Source organism: Sturnira hondurensis, unplaced genomic scaffold (assembly GCF_014824575.4).
Source record: "Sturnira hondurensis isolate 20B ecotype Veracruz unplaced genomic scaffold, ASM1482457v3 Scaffold0008723, whole genome shotgun sequence".
Lineage (NCBI taxonomy): Eukaryota > Metazoa > Chordata > Mammalia > Chiroptera > Phyllostomidae > Sturnira > Sturnira hondurensis.
The window spans coordinates 5,473,260-5,493,093 of record NW_028081354.1 but is presented as its reverse complement, the minus strand read 5'-3'; the positions used below and the strand labels follow the sequence as shown (position 1 = coordinate 5,493,093).

At 38.3% G+C, this 19,834-nt stretch overlaps 1 protein-coding gene across 23 annotated transcripts in view; it reads left to right on the top strand.

Annotated features, from left to right (window-relative positions):
• PBRM1 (polybromo 1) overlaps positions 1-19,834 on the top strand; it is a 124,914-nt gene that overhangs the window by 91,903 nt on the left and 13,177 nt on the right. For 14 of the 23 annotated variants that reach the window (XM_037055731.1, XM_037055730.1, XM_037055733.1 and 11 more), the window contains 5 exons: positions 2,210-2,370; positions 3,686-3,843; positions 16,397-16,580; positions 17,354-17,564; positions 18,192-18,393. In XM_037055731.1, coding sequence (XP_036911626.1) covers positions 2,210-2,370; positions 3,686-3,843; positions 16,397-16,580; positions 17,354-17,564; positions 18,192-18,393 — 916 coding nt within the window. The remainder of the gene's footprint in view (positions 1-2,209; positions 2,371-3,685; positions 3,844-16,396; positions 16,581-17,353; positions 17,565-18,191; positions 18,394-19,834) is intronic. The other 9 variants (XM_037055737.1, XM_037055751.1, XM_037055740.1 and 6 more) reach the window with 1 other exon arrangement.

Below are 19,834 nucleotides of genomic sequence, written 5' to 3'. Positions count from 1 at the left end.
CTGTTCGGGTCCTCTGCCCCCTCCCCCTTTTTAAAATTTTCACCTGATAATAGAGAGGAAGGGGAGAGAGAAAGAGAGCAAGAGAGTAATATCAATTGGTTGCCTCCTGTGGGCTCCCTGACCAGGGACTTGAACCTGCAACCTGGGTATGTGCCCTGAACTGGAATTGAACCCACAGCCTTTCTGTGTATGGGATGACACTCCAACCAACTGAGTCACACTGACCAGGGCCTCTGCCCATTTTTTATTTGGATTGTTTATTTGTTTTTATGTTGAGTTATATGAGTTCTTTATAAATTTTGGGTATTAACTTACCATATCACTTGCAAATATCTTCTCCCATTCAGTAGGTTGCCTTTTTGTTTTGTGGTTTCCTTTGCTGCGTAAAACCTTTTTGCTTTAATGTAGTCCCATTTGTTTATATTTGCTTTCATTGCCCCTTGCCCAAGGAGACACATAAAAAAATATTGCTAAGAACATTAAAAGAGTTTACTTCTAGAAGTTTTATGGTTTCAAGTCTTACATTTCAGTCTTTAATCCATTTCCAGTTTATTTTTGTGTATGGTATATAAAAGTGGTCCAGTTTTATTTTTTACTTGTAGCTGTCCACTTTTTCCAGCACATTTATTGAAGAGACTTTTTTCCCCATTGTATTTATTCTTGGCCTCTTTTGTTGTAGATTAATTGACCAGAAAACGGTATTCTTAATCTCAGGGGTTACTTTTTGTATAGCTTCCATTCCTTCAAGTGCCCCTTCACTAGCATTTATATGGCACCTCTTTCATTTTTAAGGATTTCCCCCCAAAAAACTATTTTAATATCATATTTCAAGTCTTTAAGATCAAAACATCAGGTTATTTGGTCATTCTAAAAAAGATTTTCTCTTTTTTTGAAGTTTTAAGTTTTCTCAGAGAGACAGGGAGATACAGTAGAATATTTTGTAGTTCTAGAGTTTCCTGAGCTTTTCAAACATCTAGCACACTGTGTTCATTATTTGCTGGATTCTCAGTAAATGATTTTTTTTATTTCCATTAGTCCAAACTTTCTCTATTTTGTTTCCAAGACTGTAAAACAACAATAATGAATGTTTGTACTTTACACAGATTAGGCATTCTTCAGTGTACCCACATGGATTTTGTCATTTAAGCTTCCTAGAAACACTGTCTGATGAGGACACTAAGGCATAAGAGGTTAAATAATTTGTCACAGTAGTCAGTAGATGACAGACCCTGTAATTTATTCAAAACACAATATGTGGCCCTGGCTGGTGTAGCTCAGTGGATTGAGCACGGGCCTGCGAACCAGAGGATCGAGGTTCGATTCCCAGTCAGGGCACACGCCTGGGTTGCAGGTGAGTTCCCAGCAGGGACACACGATACATTGTGTGTTCTCGGCGGAGGCAACCCTACATTGATATTTCTCTCCCTCTCTCCTTCCCTTCCCCTCTAAAGATAAATAAATAAAAATATTTTTAAAAAAACAACACAATATGTGTGCTTAGGTCACATAGATTATACTATTCCTTTCTATTTTGGAATAAACCAAAATGATTTTTAAAAGTTTAAATATATTTATTGTTAATGTTAAGAAATTGAGAGCTCGGTGAATGTGGTGAAGAGGGAACTTGTGTAGAATTTGCTCCTTATACTCTATGATAGTGTGTGAATGAGGCTGCTTCAGAATGCTAAGTCTTCTCCAGTGTTTTTTTGCTAAAGGCTATGGGAGTAGAGGGAGGAGGAAGAGGGGGAAAGGCATCCTAAAATAACATTTTATGAAAATTAACTAGAAATTTAAAATAGATACAAATACCATATGATTTTATTTTTTATATGGAATCTAATGAACAAACCGAACTAACAAGCAAATAAAGACAAACTCAGAGAACAGGCTGATGACAGCTCTGGGGTGGGGGTTAGTTACTGGGTGAAAGGATTTAGCAAAAAGGGAAAAGGACTCACGGACATGGACAGCAGCATAATTACAGGGAGCATAGGGTATAAGTGGGATAAATGATACTGAAAAGTATAATAAAAATAAAAGATATAATATTTGATAAGGCTCGGTTAGATTTCAGTAGCCTAATCTTTTGGTTTTTCTTCATCAAAGCTTCTATTGTTATTTTTTTTCTCCTAAGTTAATATGAAGGAAAGTCTGTTTTTCTTTCTTACTTTTCCTGTCTACTCCTTGTCAACTGTGTACCCTCAACCAGCTTCCTTTACAACAGGAGAAGGAAGATGTCCCTGTGGAAATGTCCAATGGGGAACCAGGTTGCCACTACTTTGAGCAGCTCCGTTACAATGACATGTGGCTGAAGGTTGGTGACTGTGTCTTCATTAAGTCCCATGGCCTTGTGCGTCCTCGTGTAGGCAGGTGAGTGTTATTGAAGTAGTGGGGATAAAGTTGGTTCTGAGAGATGTGGAGCCAGTAAAAAAAAAATTCATCCCTCCTTGGCTTGTGTACCTCAGTGGATTGAGCGTTGGCCTACGAACCAAAGGGTTGCCAATTCGATTCCCACTGTATGGGTTGCAGGCTAGGTCCCCAGTAGGGGACACATGAGAGGCAACCACACATTGATGGTTCTCTCTCTCTCTCTCTCTCTCTCCTTCCCCTCCCTTCCCCTCTCTTAAAAATAAATAAATAATATCTTTTTAAAAATTCATCCCTCTTTAGGATTAAGACAAATGTCTCTCCCCAGGTAACTTATCCAGCTTTCTCTCACACTGCACTTCCCCTGCTTTTGCCTCTAGCGATACTTCCTTCTCTATATTCCTTCATGAAATCTTTCTTTTCTTCTACCATTTACTGAACTCTCAACCCTGAAGTCTCCCTGCCCACTTCATATGGTAAACTTCTTTAGCTTAAATTTGAAATGGTACATCCCTAAGGGGAAACCTTCCATCCCTCCAGGCTGGGTTAGGTCCCCCTGTTACACAGTCTTAGAACACCATGTATTTTCTTCTCCTTGGAGCACATATCACATTAAAATATTCTCAGGTTCTGTACTGGACTGCAAATGCCTAAGAGTAGAGACCCTCTCTTTTTGCTCTCCTTTGTATCCCTTATTTCAAACATAGTACCTGAAATATAGTAAGGGCTCGGATACTTGAATGAACAAATAAATGGATAGAAGTATGGCTGGATGACATAAAACAACAGTAAAGGAGTCTGGGCAGTGCTTAGGAAGAGTAGTTGGTTACAAGAGATCTTGGTTTAAGTCCCAGCCCTGCTAGTTTCAAATTATTTGCAAATGATTTACCTCTGAGTCAGTTTCCTTGTATTTGTTTCAGCATTCACTAATCATTTATTATAATACCTCCCATTTGTCAGAGTCTAAGGATGCATAGTAAATAAAAGAGGCAAATATCTTAGTCCCATGGGTGTTTGTACAAGTAGGAAGATAAGGAATAAACATCATGAATAAGTAAAGTGTATAATATATATTATGTTAAAATAATTTTTCCCTCAAATGAATAGCCAAATGTTCATTTCTCTTTTTCCAAGTCTCATGTGCTTAAAGGAAGAAAAAAATTAAGGAATTGTTTTATCAAAACAACCAAAGTTGAAATTGAAATTCCTCTGCATATTAAGTTTTTGGTTAACGGAATTTTTGTTAGATTAATCCTTCAAGAATGAAGCTCATTAAAATGTTATTTTAATAGAATTTCTCTCTTTTTTCCCTCCTAAGAATTGAAAAGGTATGGGTCCGAGATGGAGCTGCATATTTTTATGGTCCCATCTTCATTCACCCAGAAGAGACAGAACATGAGCCTACAAAAATGTTCTACAAAAAAGAAGTGTTTCTAAGTAATCTAGAAGAAACCTGTCCCATGACATGTATTCTGGGTAGGTATTTATGCCATTTCATTTAATCACATTCATTCCACAACAGTTGATTAAATACTTCTGGGCTAGGCGCTATTGTAGATGCTAGGTATGCAGCAATAAACTAAAGTCTCTACTCTTTTAGAGACTTACAATGGGGTAGAGGTTGGGGAGTCAGTAAATTAAAGTGAAATATATAGAACATCAGGTAGTAATTAGGCTATGAATGAGAATAAAGCAGAGGAAGGAGGATAGAGATTAATGTTGAGAGAAGATCTTGTTTTAGGTAGTGTACAGCCACCAAAAGTCTCTGATAGATGACATGTGAATAGAGCCCTAAAGGGTGTGAGGAAGAAAACCTTTTGAATATCTGAGATTTCACTCCATTTAGGCACAATAAACACCAAATACAAAGACTTTAAGGAAGAGTATCTGGGCATGTTCAAGACACAGTAAGCAAGCTGGGTAGCTGGAGCAAGGCAGGGGCGTGTGGGAGGTAATGAGCCTTCTGAGGTAGTTAAGCACCCAGTCATGGTAGGTCCTGTAGACAGTGCAGAAATTGAGTTTGGAGAAGATAGGAAGCCCTGTGAGGGTCTGAGCAGAGAGGTGATGTGATACCACGTATGCATTAGAGGAATCACTATGGCTACAATTTGGAGAATACGCTGTAAGAAGAGCAGTTAAAAGACTTTTACAGTCTCTATTAGACTCTTAGCCCTAGTAATGTTACTGTCTCACTTGCAGAAATGTAAAGGACTCAAGTTTGGTTTCTGTTCCATCTTCCTTGGTATTATAGTCACATTCTGCTTCTCAGATATAGATGTATATATCATACACTACCATCATTTTCAGCTTAGATTGTTTTCGGTGCTGTGAATTTTTTCAGACTTAGATGTGGTAAAAATGTCTGAATGGCCTGATAGTTCAACACATTTTCTTCCTCCCACCCTACAGAGAGGGAGTAAAGGCTAGTGAAATTAAAACCTTGAGTTTCTGCCGCAGAGAATATCTCCCTTGTAACGTGATTCATGTTAAAGCAGTGTCCTAGAGCCTTACTCCCTGTTGTGAACTCAGCCTGGACTCAAAGGGAGCATACCAAAGATGAGACTGAAGCCTTCTTTGGTTAGAGCAACCATATCACTTAGTGCTTTTCAGTTTTTTTCTTAGTGGCTAATCTGGAGATTACATCTTAAATTTATGACAATCTAGTTTGAATTAATACTAATTTAGCTTCATTAATATACAGACTTCTCTACAGTCTTCTCTACAGCTCCATTTCTCCTACTTTGTGTTGTCAGGAATTACCTCTTTATAGGTTGTGTGCCCATTTACATAGATTTATATTGCTTCTACTTTATTTTTATTTTTTATTTTTCAATTAGAGTTGATATATAATATTATATTAGTTTCAGGTGTGCATCCCAGGGATCAGACATTATATAACTTACTAAGTGATTATCCCCAATAAATCTCGTAGCCATCGGACACCGTACATAGTTATTAGAATATTATTGACTGTATTCCCTATGGTATACTTTACATCCCCATGGCTATTTTGTAACTACCAATTCATACATCTTAATCCCTTCATCTTTTTTACTTATTCCCCAACCCCCCTACCATCTGGCAACCATTAAAATGTTCTCTTTATCTGTTTCTGTTCTGCTTGTTCATGTATTTTGTCTTTTAGATTCAATTGTTGATAGATACATATTTATTGCTGTTTTATTGTTTATATTTTTCTTCTTCTTAAAGAAAACTCTTAAACATTTATGTCACACTGGTTTAATGGGGATCAACTCCTTTAACTTTTTCTTGTCTGGGAAGTTCTTCGTATGTCCTTCTATTCTAAATTACAGCTTTGCGGAGTAGAGTATTCTTCATTTTAATCTTGGCTAATGTAGATCCTTGCTTTTCATCACTTTGATATTTCCTGCTACTCCTCTGGCCTGTAAAGTGTCTGTTTTGTTTTGTTTTTTTTATGTTTTATTGATTATGCCATTACAGTTGTCCCATTTCCCCCCCTTCATTCCTCTCCACCCTGTATACCCTCTCCCACCATTCCCTCCCTTTAGTTTATGTCCATGTGTCACAAGTTCTTTAGACTCTATATTTCCCATACTATTCTTGCACTCCCCCCCATCTATTTTCTACCTACCATCTATGCTACTTATTCTCTGTACCTTCTCCCCTCTTCTCCTCCTCCCACTCCCCTGTTGCTAACCCTCCATGTGATCTCCATTTCTATGGTTCTGCTCCTGATCTAGCTGTCCTCTTAGTTTGCTTTTGTTTTAGGTGTGGTTGTTAATAACTGTGAGTTTGCTGTCCTTTCACTGTTCCTATTTTTTATCTTCTTTTTCTTAGATAAGTCCCTTTAACATTTCATATAATAAGGGCTTGGTGATGATGAACTCCTTGAACTTGCCATTATCTGAGAAGCACTTTATCTACCCTTCCATTCTAAATGAAAGCTTTGCTGGATAAAGCAATCTTGGCTGTAGGTCTTTGGATTTCCTGACTTGGAATACTTTTTTACAGCCCCTTCTTGCCTGCAAGGTCTCTTTTGAGAAATCAGCTGACAGTCTGATGGGAACTCCTTTGTAGGTGACTGTCCCCTTATCTCTTGCTGCTTCTAGGATTCTCTCCTTCATTTTAATCTTGGCTAATGTAATGATGATGTGCCTTGGTGTGTTCCTTCTTGGGTCCAACTTCTTTGGCACTCTCTGAGCTTCCTGGATTTCCTGGAAGTCTATTTCCTTTGCCAGACTGGGGAAGTTCTCCTTTACTATTTGTTCAAATAAGTGTTCCACTCGTGGCTGTTTCTTTCCCCCTTCTGGTACCCCTATAATCCGGATGTTGAAACGTTTAAAGATGTCCTGGAGGTTCCTAAGCCTTTCCTCATTTTTTTTGAATTCTTGTTTCTTCATTCTTTTCTGTTTGGTTGTTTCTTTCTTCCTTCTGGTCCACTCCCTTGAGTTTAGTTTCAGTTTCCTTCCCATCACTATTTGTTCCCTTCCCATCAGTATTGGTTTCCTGTGCATTTCTCTTCATTTCACTTAATTGTAGCCTTCATTTGTTCATCTAATTTGTGACTAAAATCAACCAGTCCTGTGAGCATCCTGATCACCAGTGTTTTGAACTGTGCATCTGATAGGTTGGCTATCTCTTGGTTGCATTGTCTCGAGGGCTTTGAGCTCTTCTTCTTCTTGAGCCATAATGTTTTGGTCTGTTTGGCCTTAGGTGTTCACCAGGGTGGGGTGACCCAGTCGCTGGGTTGTGACACTGTATGTGGGGGTGGGGTCAGAGAGGGGAAAAAATGGCGCTTTGCTCTGCTCTGCCTCAGATTTCTGTTCCCTCTGCGGCTTCCCGTAGCAAATTGGGGCCCTCTGGTGCTGGTTCCTGGGTGTGGGGGCCCGTGTACTCTCCAGCACCCTGTGGGTCTCTCCAATGAACTTGTGAGCCTGGGAGCCTCTCCCAGCCCCTTGATCCTGAGAAAGTCTTTCCAGTTGGTGCTTTCAGGCTCTAATTCCCATCGCTGGGGCCCTAGCCTTCAGGGTCTGTCTCACTGTTTGCTCCTTCGCTTGGTTTATCTACATGTGCATGTGTGACCACAGTCAGCCAGCCTCCCTGTGCCCTCACTGGGTCCACCCGTCGCCACCCACACCTGGGATCCACCAACTGCCTCTGCCTAGGCTCCTGGGTCGGTCGGACTGATCTTTTCAGCCCGACCCCACTCTGCTGCTGACTCTGCCCCTCTTACCAGTCTGGCTGAGCAGTTCGTTGTTGTCGGACTTCCATACAGTTCAGTTTTCACTGTTTTGGCTGCATTTTTGTTTCTAAAACTTCACTGACTTTAAATTTAGTTGTGGGAGGGGGCACAGTGTTTCCGCCTATGCCTCCAACTTGGCTGGAAGTCTCAAAACTATTTTTTTAAGATTGCATGTATATTTATTTTTTAGAGAGAGGGGAAGGAAGAAGAAAGAAAGGGAGAGAAACATCAGCTGGTTGCCTCTTTCTTGCCCCCATCTGAGGACCTGGCCCACAGCCCAGGGATGTGCCCTGACCAGGAATCAGACCAGCAGCCTTTCAGTTTGCTGCTAGGCTGATGCTCAATCCACAGAGCCACATCAGCCATGACTAAAGTCCTTGCTCTGCTCGCTTAGCGGCCAGCTAGTGATTTAACAGAGATTTTCTTAAATGTTTGGATAAAAAAAATACAAACAAACAAAAAACCTAAACATTCCCTGTCTTTGCAACTGGATACTGTGTCTGTGTTGCAGCACACCTTCAACACTCAGTGGAGGAGTTTACACTCTGCCTTTGCCTTAACTTCCTGCTTCCATGGGGCTTGACAATCAGCCAAGTCAGGAGTTTAGGGCCTTCTCAGGTCTTTTCTAAGCATGCACCCTGACTGCGACATGAGCACGGCTTTCTAGATTCCCAGGAATATTATGGAAGCTTTTCAAAACTCACTCCTCAGCTTTTTCTTCCCAGGCTTTCAGCATGTCTGCTGTTTGCCCCAACTGAAATCTTTTGCCACAGCTTATAGGAGCTGGTTCATTTGCTTTAAATGCTTTCAACAAAAGTACCAAAGTCACTTCTCTGCATTTTGGAATTCCAAAAAGGAGAGAATTCTACGTCTGGTGAAATGAAGGCAAGCCTTCTGTGTTAATTCTTTAGGAACCCACCCCAAAAGTCAAAACTTAAAACCATAATTCTTTGAGAACAAGGACTGTTGTGCTCCTTCCACCACCAGAAACACTACGAACGCAGCTGCCATCTTCAGCAACTCAGCTTGCCACTGAGCCAGAAGGGACTGGGGTGCGGGTGTGGGGCTGGTGGTTAATATGCCACAAAGCTCTCCTGCTGGGTGTCATTCACTTTTTTTCTTAATTAAACATTCATTTGGTTGCTGTAAATTTTTGGCTGTTTTCCAGAGGTTTTTTTGTTTTTTGGTTTTTGGGGCTTTTTTAGATTTTATTTATTTATCTTTTAGAGGAGAAAGGAAGGAGAGAGGGAGAGAAATATCAATGTATGGTTGCCTCTCTTTCGTCCCCTGCTGGGAATTGGCCTGCAGCCTAGGCATGTGCCCTGACTGGGAATCGAACCATGATCGTGTGGTTCATGGGCCTGCGCTCAATCCACTGAGCTACACCAGCCAGGGCCAGAGTTTTGATAATGTTGATTCTATAGTTTCCACTAGCTTTTCTCAGCATTTCTGTGATGGGATGTCCCTTGGATCTTCCTACTCCACAATTTTCACTTACATCACTTAGAGTAATTTCTTTTTTGTAGATACCTATTAGAATGTGTTGCATTCTATAACTTGTAAATTTGTTTTATATCCAGGACTTCTTTCTCACCATGACACTACAAAAGTGCTAATATATTCAGAAAGGTGATGTTACTCTTTAAGAAATGGGCCAGAACTAAAAACTAGGTCTTCTCACTTCTATACTGTAATTGGACAGTTTTGAGTGTGAAAGTAGGTGCCAATAAAACTAGTCAGGACAAGAGGCATACAGCGAGATGTATGGTTACTTCATCTTGAGGTAAACCCCCAAAAATGTATCTAGTAATTACAAAATGGGATTTCATCCCAATTTTTGGATTTCAATATCCACTTCCCAAGGAAGGGAAAGATGTTTGGCACATTTTATTTTGACTTTTAAATGCAAAGAAACAGATTTTTTTAAATTTCTGTAGAAAATGATAAAGTGTTTAAACTTTAGAGGACTTATATTTTGCTGTGTTAACTATACACTGCTGAACATAAATCTCATTTTTGTCTCTGAAACAAAAGCTTTAAAGATAATTAGGGAAGGTATAATTGTTTTCATCTATGATATAGACTTGGTGGGTCTGCTTCACTTTAGGAGAGTGTTCTGGTTTTTTTTTTTTTTTTACCTATTCTACATATGCTCTTTTTTAGTTCTGTTTATAGAGTTGTCTTCAGTAACTTAAATGGTAATCAAACGGCCAGAGAGAAGTTTCCTTTGGGAACGAACATGGGCACACCTAGCACAGTGCTTCTACCTTTAGGCATTTTGATGATAAAATTTCCAGGAAGTTGGGCTCCTGAAACATAACAACTTCTAATTTATTTGCAGATTCTGCTTTCTTCATAGTATATTTTTTCAGTGCTCTGTTAACTGAAGAACTGCTATGGAGAAAAAAATTTAAATATTAGGAAAAATAAAATTAATTTTTGCAAAGACATTTTAGGTATATAGAAGATCCAAGAAACATTCAGATAAACTATTAGAATTAATCCATGAAAATGTCAAAATAATCTGTATTTCTATTTACCATCAGTGAGTAATTAGAAAATTAAAATTTAAAAGTATGCCATTTGCCATGGCTGGCGTAGCTTAGTGGCTTGAGCGTGGGCCTGCGAACCACACGATCGAGGTTCGATTCCCAGTCAGGGCACATGCCTGGGTTGCAGGCCAGTTCCCAGCAGGGACGCATAAGAGGCAACCATACATTTATATTTCTCTCCCTCTCTCCTTCCCTTCCCCTCTAAAGATAAATAAATAAAATCTTAAAAAAATATATGTCATTTACATTAAATACCTAGTTATAAGTCTTTAAAAAGATGTATAAGACTCCTACACACAGACAGCTGTAAGAAAATTATTGAGAGAAATTTAAGAATACCTAAAAATGAAATGATCCATCATGTTTATAGCTGGAAAACTTACTATGAAAATGTCAGTTCTCCTCAAATTTATCTATAGATTCATTGCAGTTTTAGTCAGAATCCAGCAGGTGTTTATAATTTTTTATGCTTTATTAAATGATGCTTTCTAAACTATTACCTTTCTTTGTCTTTTGAGGGCCTGTCAGGGCAGAGACACCACATCTATCTGAGTCCACCAGTCATTTTTACTCTTTAGCTGAGAGAATTTTGATCTTTCTAAATCTTTATTTTTCCTTCCGTGAAGTAATAGAAAATAGTAACCCTTCCTTCTCTGAACTGAAAAGCCTTTGGATTATGTTAGTAAAGTATTCTATAGGCCAAGGCAGTGATAGTAACTAGCAATTTTAAGCTTGTTTTTGACCTGTTTTTTACATGTTTTACAAGTTTTGCCTAAAGTGTTAGTTGTGAACACTCCTATTAAGGGTCAAGAACTAGGGATATCCTTATCACTCTTATTAGCATTGTTCTGGAGGTACTAGCTTGTGCAGTTAGAAGTAAGAAAGAGAATTCTAAAATAAGTAAATTATTTATTTTTTTATCTTCACTCAAGGGCATGCCCATTGATTTTAGAAAGGGGAAGGAAGAGAGAGAAGGAGAGGTGGGGTGAGAGAAACATTGATGTGAGAGAAAAACATCAATTGGTTTCCTTTCACACACAGCCTAACCAGGACTGAACCTGCAACCTATGCATGAACTCTGACTGGGAATCAAACCTCTGATCCTTCAGTCTATGGGAGGGCGCGCCAACCAACTGAGCCACATTGGCCAGCACAGAAATTAAGTCGATGAAAATATAAAGGAATGAATTATGAAGCCATGAATTCACAGTAAAAGAAATAAAATGGTTGAGTATAAAAGTAATAATAGATCAATTTCCTCAAAAGATTCAATAATAAGTATAATACCTTGAGATAAATTTTAACAGTATCTGTGTTATATCTGTATAAAGAATGTTTTAAAATGCTACTTTTAATGCCTTTAAATGGGATCACCTGAACAAATTGAAAAGCATGCCGCGTGCTTAACTAAGAAGTCTCAACATCATAGAGATATTCATTCTCTGTAAACTAATCTTTAATGTAATCCCAATAGATAAACCAATGGGAATTTTCTTGTGATCAAGTTGGGATTAAGTAAACTGATTTTTTAGATCATATCAAAAAAATAAAATAAAAATAATCATAGGTTGCGGGCTCGGTCCTTTTCAGGATGTGAGAGTCACCCAACTGATATTTCTCTCACCTCAGTGTTTCTCTCACTGCCCCCTACTCTCTCTTCCTTCCCCTCTCTAAAGTCAATGGGCATACCCTTGAGTGAGGATAAGAAAATAAAAAGAAAATTCTGAAAAGCATAATGAATTGAGGGCAGTCCTATCCTTACCAGAAAAGGTTATAAAACATTATAATACCGTAATAATTAAAATTATTTATATGGTATATGGGTAAACAGATTATTTGAAGAGAATGGGAAGTTTAGCAGTAGACTCAGGTATAATTTAATTTACAATAAAGGTGGCATCCCAGATAAGTGGGAAAAGATAGAAAAAATTGCCATTTGGAAAAAATAAAATTGTGTCCATTCCTTCCATCAACTTTAAAATATACTGAGATGAATCACAGGTTTAAATGAACATAAAATGAAGCAGCAAAGATATCAAAGAAATAATGGGAAAGAAATTTTGATAACCTTTGACCTAAAACCCAGAACCCCTACAAGACTTATAAATTCAATTACATAAAAGTTAAAATGTTTGTATAACCCAAACTGGCAAAAGCAAAGATGAATGACAGCCTTTTGTCTTTGGGAAAATATTTGCAGTGTATTTTATAGACAAATACCAGATTTCCCTTGTATGTGAAGAGCTCTTACAAAACAATTAGTCTTGGCCAGTGTGGCTCAATTGATTGAGCATCATCCTATGAAGCAAAAGGTTGCTGGTTCAATTCCTGGTCAGGGCACATGGCTGGGTTGCAGGTTCTGTCGGGGCATGTGTGAGAGGCAGCCAACAGATGTGTTTCTCTCATGTGGATATTTTTCTCCCTCCCTTTATGCCTCCCTTCCCCTTTGTCTAAAAAATAAGTAAATCTGGGGGTGGTTACAGGGTGGAGGGGAATAAAGGAGAGAAAAATGGGACAATTTTAATAGTATAATCAATAAAATATATTAAAAATAATAAGACAAAAATAAAAAATAATTAAAATCTTTTAAAAAACTTACTTATCAAATTGTCAAGGAGTCAGATTTCTGTTACTAGTTAACAAAAACAACATTCACCCACTTTGTGTTGGGTTTATGCTATGGGAGGTAATTTGGTAATGACTATAAGAATTAAAAAGGAATAAATACCCTTTGACCCAGCTTTTGTGCTTTTAGAAATGTACACCTCATCACATGTATTCACCCATGTACAGGTTAATATATATCTTAAATTATTTAGATTAGCATTGTTTTGCTACAGTGGGAAAGCAAAAATTTGGAAACAACCTAAATATTCATCAGTAGGGAACTAGTTGGAACTATAGTGTATTAATACCAGTAGTCCTCAAGATATATATTTGGCAACCAAATTAGGTGCAAAATAATATAAACAATATGCTGCCACTTGTAAGTTTTTTATTGTAATAAAATGCACATAACATAAACACAACATTAGCTATTTTTTAGTGTACAATTCAGTGACATTAAGTCCATTGACAGTAGTGTGCAACCATCATCACTATCCATTTCTAGAATTCATCATCATCCCAAATAGAAACTCTGAACCCATTAAGCAAAGACTACCCATTTCTCCTTTTCCCAACCCCTGGTAATAATATGTGTTCTACTTTCTGTCTCTGTGAATTTTGCCTATTCCAGCTACCTCATGTAACTGGAATCATGAAATAGTTGTCCTTTTGTATCTGGCTTATTTCGCTTAGCATAACATTCCCAAGGTTAATTTATGGTATAGTATGTATCAGAATTTTATTCCTTTTTAAGGCCGATTATATTACATTGCATGTATATATAATGTTTAGTTAACGTATTCATCTGTTGATGGACATATGGGTGATTTCTATCTCTTGGTCATTGCGAATAATGCTGCTGTGGAGGTTGGTGTAAATGTGTCTATATAAGTCCCTGCTTTCAGTTCATTTGGGTATTTATCTAGAAGTAGAATTGCTGAATTATGTAACAACTGTGTTTAACTTTTTGAGAAATTGCCAAACTTTTCCACAGCAGCTGTACTATTTTACATTCCTACCAGTGTTCCAACTACTCCACATCTTTGCCAACCCTTACTATTTTTCTTTTTCTTTTTCTTTTTAATGTAATAGCCATTCTAACGGGTTTGAAGTAGTATCTCACTGTGTTTTTTATTTGAATTTCCTTTACAATGAATGATGTTGAGCATCTTTTTATGTGCTTATTGGCCGTTTGGTTATCTTCTTTGGAGAAATGTCTATTCAGATTCTTTGCCTGTTTTTTAATTAGATTATTTGTCTTATTATTGTTGAGTTGTAGGAGTTCTTTATATATTCTTGGTACTAGACTATTACCAGAGATAATGATTTGCAAATATTTTATTCTATGTGTTGTCTTTTCACTTTCTTGATAGTTTCTTTTGAAGCACAAAAGTTTTTAATTTTGATAAAGTCCAGTTTATCCTTACTTGGTTGCTTGTGATTTTAATGTCGCATCTGTGAAACCGTTGCCTAATAAAAGGTCACAAAGATTTACGTCTGTGTTTTCTTTTAAGAGTTTAATAGTTGTAGCTTTTACATTTAGATCTTTGATCTATTTTGAGTTAACTTTTATATATGGTGTGAGGTAGGTTTCCAACTCATTTCTTTTGCTTGTGAGGTCCAGTTGTCCTGGCACTATCTATTCTTTCCTCGTTGAATTTCTCGGTACTGTTGTTGATCAATTGCCCATGAAAACACCATCATATCAGTTTATTTCTTTTTTTTTAAATTTTTAGTAGACGTTTCATTTTATTTTTTAATATATTTTATTGATTATACTATTACAGTTGTTCTATTCCCCCCCTTCATTCCCCTCCACCCTGCACACCCCTCCCCCACCATTCTCCCCCTTTAGTTTATGACCATGTGTCTCAAGTTCTTTAGATTCTATATTTCCCATACTATTCTTGCCCTCCCCCTATCTATTTTCTACCTACTGTCTATGCTATTTTCTGTACCTTCTACCCCCTTCTCCTCCTCCCACTCCCCTGTTGCTAACCCTCCATGTGATCTCCATTTCTATGGTTCTGCTCCGGATCTACCTGTCCTCTTAGTTTGCTTTTTTTTAGGTGTGGTTGTTAATAACTGTGAGTTTGCTGTCCTTTCACTGTTCATATTTTTCATCTTTTTCTTAGATAAGTCCCTTTAGCGTTTCATATAACAAGGGCTTGGTAATGATGAACTCCTTGAACTTGCCATTATCTGAGAAGCACTTTATCTGTCCTTCCATTCTAAATGAAAGCTTTGCTGGATAAAGCAATCTTGGCTGTAGGTCTTTGGATTTCCTGACTTGGAATACTTTTTTCCAGCCCCTTCTTGCCTGTAAGGTCTCTTTTGAGAAATCAGCTGACAGTCTGATGTAGGTGACTGTCCTCTTATCTCTTGCTTCTAGGATTCTCTCCTTCATTTTAATCTTGGCTAATATAATGATGATGTGCCTTGGTGTGTTCCTTCTTGGGTCCAACTTCTTTGGCACTCTCTGAGCTTCCTGGATTTCCTGGAAGTCTATTTCCTTTGCCAGACTGGGGAAGTTCTCCTTTATTATTTGTTCAAATAAGTTTTCCACTCGTGGCTGTTCCTCTTCCCCTTCTGGTACCCCTATAATTCAGATGTTGGAACATTTAAAGATGTCCTGGAGGTTCCTAAGCCTCTCCTCATTTTTTTGAATTCTCATTTCTTCATTCCTTTCTGGTCGGATGTTTCGTTCTTCCTTCTGGTCCACTCCATTGATTTGAGTCCCAGTTTCCTTTCCATCACTGTTGGTTTCCTGGGCATTTCCCTTCATTTCAATTAGTTTAGCCTTCATATGTTCCTCTAGTTTGTGACTATAATCAACCAGTTCTGTGAGCATCCTAATCACCAGTGTTTTGAACTGTGCATCTGAGAGGTTCGCTATTTCTCGGTTGCTTAGAGTTATCGGCTCTGGGGCTTTGAGTTCTTCTAGAGCCATATTTTGGGCTGTTCATGCCTGTTACGTATGAGGAGCAGAGCCCTAGGTGTTCACCAGGGCGGGGCAACTCAGTCTCTGGGTTGTGAGGCTGTATGTGGGGGCGGGGCCAAAGGGAATTTATGGCGGTCTCCTCTGCCTCCTTCTGCTGCTGCGGCCTCACAGTCCGTCTCACTCCTCACTCCTTTGCTGGTTTATCTGCGCTCGCTCAGCCTGCCCCCGCACCCTCACTGGGTCCGCGATGCTACCCCAGCTGCCTGCACGCCTGGGTCGCTTAGGTCACCTGGGTCGCCTGGGTCGGGGGATCTTTCCTACCCGACCCTGCTCTGCTGTTGGCTCCGCCCTTCTTACTGGTCCTGGTTGAAAGGTTCGTTGTTGTCGGACTTCCGTATAGTTCAATTTTCTGTCCTTTGGCTGTGTCTTTGTTTACTAAACCTTTGTTGTATTCAAACTTGGTTGTGGGAGAAGGCACAGTATTTCCACCTACGCCTCCATTTTGGCAGAAGTCTCCTCAGTTTATTTCTTTACTTTCAATTCTGTTCCATTAACCTTTATGTTTATCCTATGCTTGTGTATACCCTTTAAATCTTCTGATTTTTGAATCAGGTGATTGTATTAATTTAAAAATAGTAAAAATTTAAAATAATTGCTAGCTATGACCACAAAATGCTCTGACTTCCCTCCAATTTGCTCTTTCAGGAAAGTGTGCTGTGTTGTCATTCAAGGACTACCTCTCCTGCAGGCCAACTGAAATACCGGAAAATGATGTTCTGCTTTGTGAGAGCCGCTACAACGAGAGTGACAAGCAAATGAAGAAGTTCAAGGGACTGAAGAGGTTTTCACTCTCTGCTAAAGTGGTAGATGATGAAATTTATTACTTCAGGTAAAGCTTGAAAAACTTAGGAAGAAAGACTACTTTAGCTCTTAATAACAAAACTGATACCAAAATAGTATAGTGCAGGGTGGGGTTTTTTTTTTTTTTTTTTTTTATTTTTTACTTATTTAGAGGGGAAGGGAAGGAGTGAGGGAGAGAAATATCAATGTAAGGTTACCTCTTGTTCATCCCCTGCTGGGAACTGGCCTACAACCCAGGCATGTGTCCTGACTGGGCAGGGTGGTTTTTTTGTTGTTGGGTTTTGGGGGTTCGTTTTTTTTTTGTTGTTTTTTTTTTGGTCTATTTTTAATTAGGCTTTAAACTAGAGCAGTACATTTTAAATAGAAAATATTAATTTAGGTAAAGGTTAAAAGAATTCCTCATAATCTGCTGAGTTGTAGTAACTGCTGTCACAGTGCTGTTGACATAGACTCCAGTAATTATAATGTGGAGGCAGAAATCTTTGGTTCTGGTTCTTAGTTTATCTGCTAAGAAGAGATTACACAATTCCACAGATTACAGAAATTCTTTACACTGTACAGGCAATTAGATCCCAACTTTTGACTGAGTACATTTGTGGGTGTTCAGCAGAATCCTTTAAAAACAAGCATCTGTAAAAAGGTGTGACTTTATAAGTACACATTTAAGTTCTTTTCCTTGCTGACTTAGAGTGTACATTGCAGATTGCAGGCAGTCATTTCTAGACATTAGGGCAGAACACTGCTTTCTGACCAGTCCTGGAGTAGTGTTAGGTGACTTTTTTTTTATGTCACTTCTTTTAGAAAACCAATTGTTCCTCAGAAGGAGCCCTCACCTTTGTTGGAAAAGAAGATCCAGTTACTAGAAGCTAAATTTGCTGAGCTAGAAGGTGGAGATGATGATATTGAAGAGATGGGAGAGGAGGATAGTGAGGTCATTGAGCCTCCTTCTCTACCTCAACTTCAGACTCCCTTGGCCAGTGAGCTGGATCTCATGCCCTACACACCCCCACAGGTGAAGGTGACAAGTTTCTGTTACTTGTCTTATTCCTGGCTTTGGTTTGCAGTAGTCTTAAACCAAAGTAAGGAGACTGTCCCGCTACTACATATGTGAGTTTCAACCTAGAATTCTGCAGGAAGGAATGGATTTTTTTTTCTTGATGCCATTAATTATTTTAAGATTTAATATGTTTTTAAATTTTCATAGATTGTTGTTTCTATTGGCAAGTTTAGTTAGAATGCTCTCCTTGCCTTGTAGTGAAGAAAAGCCATGAGGAACAGTATTATTCTGTTACTCTATTTTTTATTTCCCCTATCTTTTTAGTCTCTCCTTCTTTAGAATCTCATTTTTTGGTTGAGGTGACCCCTGTTGGTATTTTTTTCTCATTCAGAATTTTCTCAAGACTTAATTATAAACTCACCATTCAGATTGCAGTCATGGAGTTCAGTGAATTTCCATTTATTTTTTTATATTGTAAGAAGCAAGGAAGAGCTTTATTTTAACCAAGAAAATGACCACCTATAAACTGAACATGTCTATAAAACAGTAACTAGTGAATCAGATGTTCCTGGCTTCCAGGAACTTTCAGCAGTTAACCAAATACTATGTTCTGATGCACTCTAAGAACTTTCTGTCTTATAGTCTACCCCAAAGTCTGCCAAAGGCAGTACAAAGAAGGAAAGCTCCAAAAGGAAAATCAACATGAGTGGCTACATCCTGTTCAGCAGTGAGATGAGAGCTGTGATTAAGGCCCAGCACCCAGACTACTCTTTTGGGGAGCTCAGCCGACTGGTGGGGACAGAATGGAGAAACCTTGAGACAGCCAAGAAAGCAGAATATGAAGGTAAATAGACTAGACACAACCATCTCAGCTTTCTAAGCAATGGGATGTTTTTAGGAATGCACGTGCACAGACAGGTTTTACTCTCTTATTCTTACCACTTGCACATGAACTTTTGTTGGAGACTGTCTCAAATGTCTCCCATCCAGAAGTTTAAATACCAGCCTTGTCCTGACTGAGCAAGTGCTGCCCCTGACTTGGCCTCTAATCTTGGTGTGGGTTTTTCCCCAAAAAAAGTATCTCTCAAACAAATATTTTGCTATTAAAAATTGCATGATTCTCTTCTTTCATTGAGTTGTGTAAGCTACCTGTGTTGAGCTGGAGAATGATTGTACTCGGATGTCAAATATCATTTTGGTTAAAATTCATCTGAACGTGGGCTTTCAAAACCAGTGGTCTTCTGTTATGGCTCTTGATAAGCCATATGTTTAAACTTCAGGCTGAAGCTTGGCTGAAACACTTGGTTTCCTAGGCCAGTCCTGGCCTTTGCCGTATCTGCATTTACAGCTACTGTTAAGGCATTTGGGGTCTCTTTTATAAAGTTCGACTGCCTTCATTTTCCTTTTTCTCTGTAATTAAGTCATTTGGGGCCATAAGCTATATCATTCAAGGATTTGGTGATTCTTAGCCATTAGGGGCAAATACTGGAGAGAGATTTCTTTTTGTTTGTTTGTTTGTTTATTTGTTTGTTTTTGCTGTCATTCATGGCTTTAATAAAAATAAGTAGTAAACATTAGATTAGTCAGGACTATTGCCCTTGCAGCTGGGTTTTTCTTCCCATTTGGAATTGTATGTAATGGTTTATTTTGCTAGGTCAGAGCCATCCTTCAGTGATTTACCACAATGGCCAGCCGTTACTCTTCTTGGCTGATTCCACATTCCTCCTTTCCCACCAAACATAAATTAATTGTTAAGGCTGCCTCCTTTATTAAAGTGTATGGAGTTTCAAAAAACATCTTTTAAAAAAAATCAGTCTTTTCAATTATTATAATTAATTGGTTATTATACAGTTATCTGATGGGTTTCACCAAGGATTTTCTGCAGAACCCTAATCCTAAAAGATGCTCAACCAAAAAGCACTTGTGGCAAAATTAGTTTGAGAAGCACTCTAAATATTCTTTCTCTCGGAAACTTATAGTGCATATTTTTATATTAAAGTCTTTTAAGACCTACAGTAAAGAACCTGTTTTTTTTCACCTGGCATTTCCTGAAACATAACCAAGTATTCATGTTAATACCTGTTAATATCCTAAAGAACTAAATTTTGCAGAACATACTTTGAGAAACCCTGGTTAGTTTCATAAGAACCTAGAACTTGGGAGAGCTTAAGTATTTCTGACCTTAAGTGAATGTTAAAACCAAATATATCACTCAGTTGGACGAGTGCTGGAAATGAAGCTTGCATGGGTGGGTATCAAACCTGGTCCAGAATAGATGAAGCTAA